This window comes from Pteropus alecto, unplaced genomic scaffold, assembly GCF_000325575.1.
Source record: "Pteropus alecto unplaced genomic scaffold, ASM32557v1 scaffold288, whole genome shotgun sequence".
NCBI lineage: Eukaryota > Metazoa > Chordata > Mammalia > Chiroptera > Pteropodidae > Pteropus > Pteropus alecto.
Genome location: NW_006442124.1, coordinates 1,234,237 through 1,241,963, shown reverse-complemented (window position 1 = coordinate 1,241,963; position 7,727 = coordinate 1,234,237). Strand labels below are relative to the sequence as shown.

Sequence of the window (7,727 nt, the reverse complement as noted above, 5' to 3'; positions counted from 1 at the left end):
CAGCGGAGGAAGTGGGGGGTGGGGTTGTAAGGCTCAGCCAAGGCTTGCAGGGTGGAGAGCGGAGGCTCCTGGGCAGGCTTGGGAGAGCCCAGCTGTGCAGCGGCTCCATTGGGGACTCACGGGCTTTTAGCAGGCCAGGTTGGGGAAGTCGCTGTTGATGACCCCCACTTGGACAGAATTAGGCACATTTTCTCTAAGGTTCATGGCAGACTGGAATGATTAAAAATACAAGTATCAGTGAATGGTACACATCTATCTGCCTTTTGACAAACTGTTTATATATTGCACGATGCAGGGTTTTGTCATGATTCGTGTCCTGGTTTAATAAGGATAGTTATTAATTTCCCACGTTGAATGGAAAGCTTAGAAAGCCAAGTGTATGGTAGGGTAAGTTATTCATCCAACCACTCTTTTATTATTCATTTTATCATTTCTGAAAACCTGCTATGTGGTAGGTGCCGTGGAGCTACAGTCACTCTCATATACAGTCGATGTCCAGAAAAACCACCTTACTAGTGAGCTTGTTGGTTGTGGACATCTGCAGGACCCCTAGATCCATCTGTTCGCTCCTCTCTTTCCAAGTCTAGGCCTGCTTCAGTTGCCCTGGTTGTGAGCTCATCCAAAGTGCGACAGAATTGAGACAAGGGCTTAGTAGAATTTCTTCTTTGCTGGGCCTGAGACTGTCTTGACAGCAAAAGGAGCTGGTCATTGTCAATGAGAGAATGCTGCCTCCTGAGTCCTTGAAAATGGTCCCCAATGGCACTGTGCCCAGGCAAAGAGGAATTACCATTTTCTGCCCAAATGTAGGTTAAGACCATTACTTCTCTCTGGTCTGGTGCCTCCCTTCAGTTGGGACTCTGAGTCAGTCTTAGCTAGGAGAGGATACAACGATGAAAGCATACCACCATATTGCTGTAAACACAGAACCAGAGACAGGGAAGGCAACTTTCCCCAGAGAATCTCTGCCTCCACTTCAGTTCACATGACAGCCCCCAGGCTTAAAACCTTTGAATTCAGAGCCTGACATTCCTTCTGATTTTGTTTCTTTAATCTTAGTCTCAGGATGCAAGGTCTCCTTTACCTTCCAGTGCAGTCACCCAGAATTCAAAACCATTGAGTGTGGCTGGTTCTTCAGATTTCGAAAGGTAGCTGGTTGCGATCACCCCTCTGGTAGGAGATGAGAATCCCAAGGTACTGCTCCCCTACCCCACAGGGTACAACCCACTGGTTCTGACAGATGAAGAGGATTTGGACCTTCACCTGGAAAGTCCAGACGAGTTCAAAGAGTCATGGAAACCAGATTTCAAAATAGTTTGTTTTTTAAATAAATTTGCAGATCATTACAGTTGGCCCTCTGATACAGACTTGGTATTCAGAGCTTCCCATGTGTTGTCTATGTGCTGTGCACATGGTGAGTCTAATCTAGCAAGCCTGATGTAAAATTTTAATAATTTAAATAATTTATTCAAGAGAATCATTAGGTCTCTAATACCTTCAGGGGAAAATATAAGATTTCCCAAAAGTTAAAAGAGAGCAGGGATTTTTTTAAATGGAAAATGTTATAAACAAAATATATGCAGCTTCGAGCATCCTTGAAGCATCCAGTGGCTCCAGTTAGGTAACATCTAAGGAATATTAAGCATAACTTAGTTATTATTTTTAATATATTTAAAGATTTGAAGACCCTTAAGACTTTTGGGAAATTGGTTTCCAATTGGGAGAGGAAAGGAACAAGATTAAAGAAGTCGTTTGTTCAAATGTTCTGTTTTGAGCGCTTGTCTGTGCTTCTAGGTTTTAATTGGTTTAGGAGGGAAGACCCTTTAGGCCCTTTTTAGTCAGTATATTAAGATCTATGATTTCATTTCCTTCTTTCTTCCATGTACCTGGCCATATTTGTATTTCATTCCATTAGCTTTAGTCAGGTGAGAATTCATTTTTATTGCTATAATCCCCTAATCAAGAAATACTTGGGCTCCTAACCTGAAAAAGATCCTGAAACTAATGTATTCATCAGTTTCTGTTTAGAGTCGTAGATGTCCTGTGAAAGAGGTAAGTGGCCCCCTCTCACTTGATTTCCAGGTGTCAAATTGGAAATTGCCTTGTCAAGTAGAAGACAGTTTTAGAACAGAACTTGGCTGCAGCAAAGAGCTAGCAGCCAACCTCCTTGGAAGAAGAGGATATTTTTCAGGCTCACAAAGTATTAAAATAATACTGATCATTTGTTACTGCTTAGGAGTCTATGTTTTTATACTTATCTTCCATAAATCTCAGCCTAAGTGAAATTCTCCCATTCTTTATTTAGAATAATCATTTGAATATTAAATGACAAGCAGTATGGAGATTTCTTTTCTTTTTTTTTTTTTTTTGGAAAAAAAATCTTGTTGGACAGTTGAGTTTCCTTAAAGATCCAGAAGATACAGTAGGTACCGATGTGTCTTGAGTTGTTTAAATGATATAAAACATCAGTAGGCTGATGGGACAAAGCTGACAGTAAAGTCCAAAAGAAATTGGCTCAGACCCAAAGGAAATTTTAAGTATGGTAGTTTCTCCTTATCCATGGTTTTGCTTTCTGCAGTTTCAGTTATCTGTGGTCAACTTCCATCCAAAAATATTAAGTGGAAAATTCCAGAAATAATTCATAAGTTTTAAATTGCATGCCATTCTGAGTAGCGCGATAAAATCTCGTGATGTGACTCTCCTACCGTAGACGTGAATCATCCCTTTGTCTGGCGTATTCATGTTGGTCTCTTAGTAGCTGTCTTGGTTATAAGATTGCTAGTGTTCAACTAATCCTTATAGCAGCCTAATACTATGTCACAATATGTACATCATCCACCCTACTTCATCTCATCACATAGGCATTGTATCATCTCTCATCATCACAAGACAGGTGAGTACAGTACAGTAAGATATTTTGAAAGAGATTACATTCATATAACTTTTATTATAGTATATTGTTAAAATTGATCTATTTTATAATTGTTCATCTCTTACTGCGACTAATTTATAAATTCAACTTATGTATCATGGGTATCTGTGAATAGGAAAAAAAACATAGTGTATATAGGGTTTGGTCTCAGGCATCCACTTGGGGGTCTTAGGACATATACCCCATAGATAAGGGGAGACAACTTTAATCTTAAAAATAATAGTTCCGGTACCATAGGTCTGGCAGTATAAATATGTGAGCTATTTTAGATTACTGTATATAAACGATATAGCCATCTAATGCTGTAACCATGGGAAAAACCACTGAAAAGTGTATTTGGATGTTTATGTTGCTATAATTCAGTGAATGTACAGACACCAAGAAAAGCAGAGAGCAGAAGATTGTGGGCCCAAAGAAAATATATTTTTCATGCACTTCTTTCTGTTTAACCAGTATTATAGAAAAATAAATTCAGACTGAATATAAAGAAAACTCTTGCATGTGTTATATGTTTTGCTTCTCCTAAACCAATTGTAGCAAGTAACCAAGTGAAATAGAAATGAGAGCAATGCTTAAAAGGAAAGTTAAGTCTTTCTATTAACTCAATACCTAGCCAGAAGGGTCAGTACTTATTCCCAGAACTGAAGAAAAGAGAATATATGTTTGTATTTCTGCCGTGTATCAGACTTTTCTCAACCATTATGTCTCTTAATGTAGATTGTATTTCTCCAAGGCAGGTGCCAGTATCCCTGTTTTTTACAGATGACAGCACTAGTGCTTGGTAACATTACATAACTTTCCAAGGCCACATGCTTATCAGTAAGGAGTGGAGTTGGAATTGAGAACTGTCTTGCTGACCCCAAAATGCATGCACTTAGCTGTGACTTAGCTACAGAATGTGGCCTTCCGTTAATATACCAGACTTCTCGCTCCTTTCTGCTTTACTGAGACCTTCCTTTCAGGTATTACCTTGTAAGGCTATAAGCTGTGGATCAGCCACCTTTCCTAACTATGGGAAGAAACCCATATTATTAAGTATATGCTACTTTGCCAAGAAATATACATCATCACTACCTCCTTTCCCACTCATTACCCACAAAAAAAATATTTAAAGAACTTCCGTAGCACATCCTCCTTGAATATTAGGGATCAATTACAAAGAAGCCAAAGTTAAAATGGAACTCGGTCAGGGTAGGCCAGACATTTACAGGTAGCAGTTGTTATAATGTATTTGGATCCTTGGTAACTTTAACCTGAGAAGTATAACATAGTACAGAATACAGTTATGATCTCTTGTGTGCGCAAAGGTTTAGGTAGTGGTTTTATTTGTAAAATTATTTTAGGATCACCACTTTAAAAAATACCAAGCCTTCCATTTCTAATTTTAGTTAATCATTGTTTTGTTTAGGATTTGTTTGGTGTCAGCATGGTTGTCCCATTATTGAGCCTTCACATCAAGTCTCTTGGAGCAAGCCCAACAGTTGCTGGAATAGTAGGTAAGTGGTTAATGGTGCACATTTTCAGAGCACTAGATTTTAAATCCCCTGAACTAAGTACTTTAAATCAGTCTTATAGCTAAATATTATCCAAAGGTAAATTAAAAATGGGATAAAATGAATTTTCAAACTATTTCAAAATATTACCCTGGAGCATCTTTTCCTAGACTACCTGTGTTGAGAGAGGTTTTGAGATTTAGCATTATTTACATGGCCCGTACCACCAATGATGTTACAGGTACCACTTGACCTCTCCAAGGAACTGGCTGTGTGGTTAAAGGTTCAGACTCCTGCCTATAGGAATCTGTGACCTATTGTCAGAGGCCAGAGAAACATAATCTATAGAAATGACACTGTGCAGGCAAGGGATTGGGGTGAGCCTTTGCAAATCAGTCACAAACTTCCCACACCACCAGCACCACATCTTAGAGGGCTGTAGGATGTCCCTACCTGTGCAGCATAAACTCACCATCTGGAAGTCATTAATTTACCAAAGAGACAGGGAATAGCAGGGCTTGGGACTCTGCTAATTAATGAAAGATTGTTAAGACTAACAGCCCTTGATCATTCGCAAGCTGGATAAGCAGATGTTTTGGAACAGTTTTGTACGTAATATTCAGTTAAGTCCTAGTCCATGCCATGATTTGTATTTTCCTTGAAGAGTATACTTGGACTTATACTGGACCACCCAGCAGCATAAAGGTTTTTGTGAAGAGCAGAAGAGACATGTTACGTGATATAATGGAGGTAAAAAGACTCCATAAAACTTTGTAAGTTCTTTGTAAAACTAAAGCATTTTAAGAAAACTGAAATGCTAGAGACATAAGAGATAATGTTTAAATTTTAAGACTTAGTAGAATTTTTCTAGGTTTCAGATTTTTACTGAAATACTCCATGCAGTCTTCTCTGTCGGAGTCACACACCTCTCACATAGTGAAAGGACTTTCTCTCATGGTCCCTAAGAGCAACCCTTGCCTTTAGTCTCTCCTACTTGCCTTTAATTTTATTTCAAAAGCCTTTTATTAAAAATTATATTACTTATACTCTTCCAACTGAAAAAAAGTGTGGTATTTTCTTTTTTTTAAAATGATCCCCCCCCCGCCATTTTTCCATTAACGTCTATGTAATTGTCACCAGACTAATCCAATCTTGAGATGTGTCTAGCTCCTTTTATGGATGTTGTTCCTTTTTTTGCAGGCTCCTCTTATGGCATCTTGCAGCTCTTTTCCAGTACGTTGGTGGTAAGTCATGTTCCATCTGGAAATGGATCTCGAAAGCATAGGTGTACATTCTGAGGGCCATGCAGCATGGCTGGGGTGAAATCAGGGGCTTGAATTTCACCAAAAGTAGATGTGCAGGTGATTCAGGTATCCAATGTCATTAGATCAAGAAGGATCCTTTAGTCATCTGTCTTCCTCACTTGACATCTGAGAAGACATTGGCCAAAAGGAGTCAGATGGCTTCTTCTGAACACATGGAGTCAGAATGAGAACCCACTTTTAAACCATGTTGAACCATCTTCTTTCCATGACTCCCTGCTGACTTTTTACTAGGAAAAAGAATATAAACAAAAAGTTATTACCAATGTTATCATTTGTTTCAATTAATTGACAGTGATCAAAGCCATTCAGACTTCTAGGATTCTACTTGAAGTTGTACATTTTGAACTATATGGCTTATTAATTATAAAACTTAAGTGTATAGACAGAAGGAGCCATTTAGAGTGGTTGGTTGTGTATTTACAACATGGGATAGAAAGACCTAGAGCTGAGCTTGTCGCTCCCACACCGGACCACTCAGTTGTTGAAATTCAGAATTTTTAACTAATCTGCCCCTTCTCTCTCTTGTTTACCCCACTGTGGCCATTCTGGTCTTAAGACACCAGTGTCCAGTGAATCAAGCAAGTCAAGCATAACAGTCAGTTTAGTCCCTGGATTGATCAGCCGTGACCTTGGTCTAGATAGCTGGCTGGTGTTTTCGCTCTTAGTGAACTCGATATAGATAGAGCACTGTGCTTCCCAAGAGTGGCTTGCTTATAAAATATGTTTTAAAATATAAAAGAAATTCAGATTCCATAATAAATTCTTAAATAACTAGTTACTCCCTGATTTATTTTTTTTTTCATCTTTCCTATATTAAGTTTACATAACAATAATTTTATTCTCACTTAACCTTTGCAATGACCCAGCAAAGTAGTTTGTTATCTCCCTTTATTATACAGGAGGAAATAAAGGCTCACAAACTTTAAGTAATTTAATGAAGTCACTGAATCTCAGTACCCACAGTGTAAGCCCATATTATTTTTTTCCTGATAGTTATCAGTGCCTCAGTGCTCTAAAACAGTAAATAGATAATGAACATCAGATTGACAGGAGACTAATGCACTTGCTTATGGGGCAACACATTATATTTCATATTCTTTCTTGAGAGAGAAGAATTTGCTTAGTCTTAAGAAACATCTTTTCTCTTTTATTTGGGAACTCACTACCAAAATACTTGATATGTGTACATAGATCAGTTAAGTCACATAAATTTTAATCAGTCAAATGCTTTGTTCCTACTAGACTCTAAACTTCCTTAGAATAAAGACCAGATTCGATTTGATGCTTTATCACTCACATCTATCAGAGCACCTGGCACATAGAAGCATTTTTGTTAATGTGAAATTTTGTTGACAGCTATGGCCCAACATTCTTTATCAAATGTTTTTCACTTTGTTATATTTGTGCTTAAAAAGCGTGTTTCATATACCTCGTAGCCATAATTTAATGAGAACCTCCTTAGAAACCCTACAGATAGAGGAATACCTAATCAAAATTTCCTTTTAACCAGTGCTTTTATAAACATGTATTTTCGTTATGTTTTATGAAATTATTTTAAATTTAAAAACAAATCTTTATGAAGATGTACTGTCAGATTTGACTAATGTTATTATATGCATTTTAATAAAAATGACTAGCATTTATTAAGTACTTATTATGTGTCAGACCCTGTTCTGAACACTTTATTTCATTCAGTCCTCATAATAACTACTCTCAACCACATCTTTGATGGTTTGTGTCTTTAATGACTGATTTTTTGTAAAGCCTATAGCAAGTGTCAAGGGGTAGAAAAATCTCAGAGGCAGTTAACTATTATTATCTCTATTTTATAGATAGAGAAACTTGGGCCTAGAGATATTCTTCTATATGTAATTACGTTAACTAAGATGTCTGTGGTATATGGAGTGATGAGTTCAGAGTTGAACCCACACAGCCTGGCCCAGGGCCCAGGGTGTTCCTACCAGATGCTACCACTACCCT

At 37.8% G+C, this 7,727-nt stretch overlaps 1 protein-coding gene across 3 annotated transcripts in view; it reads left to right on the top strand.

Annotated features, from left to right (window-relative positions):
- The window catches only part of MFSD9 (major facilitator superfamily domain containing 9), an 18,933-nt gene that overhangs the window by 291 nt on the left and 10,915 nt on the right, over nt 1–7,727 (top strand). For 2 of the 3 annotated variants that reach the window (XM_006920788.3, XM_006920787.3), the window contains exons 2-3: nt 4,338–4,425; nt 5,623–5,666. In XM_006920788.3, the coding sequence (XP_006920850.1) occupies nt 4,338–4,425; nt 5,623–5,666 (132 nt within the window). Of the gene's footprint in view, nt 1–2,858; nt 2,891–4,337; nt 4,426–5,622; nt 5,667–7,727 lie in introns of all 3 variants that reach the window. The other variant, XM_025039099.1, reaches the window with a different exon arrangement.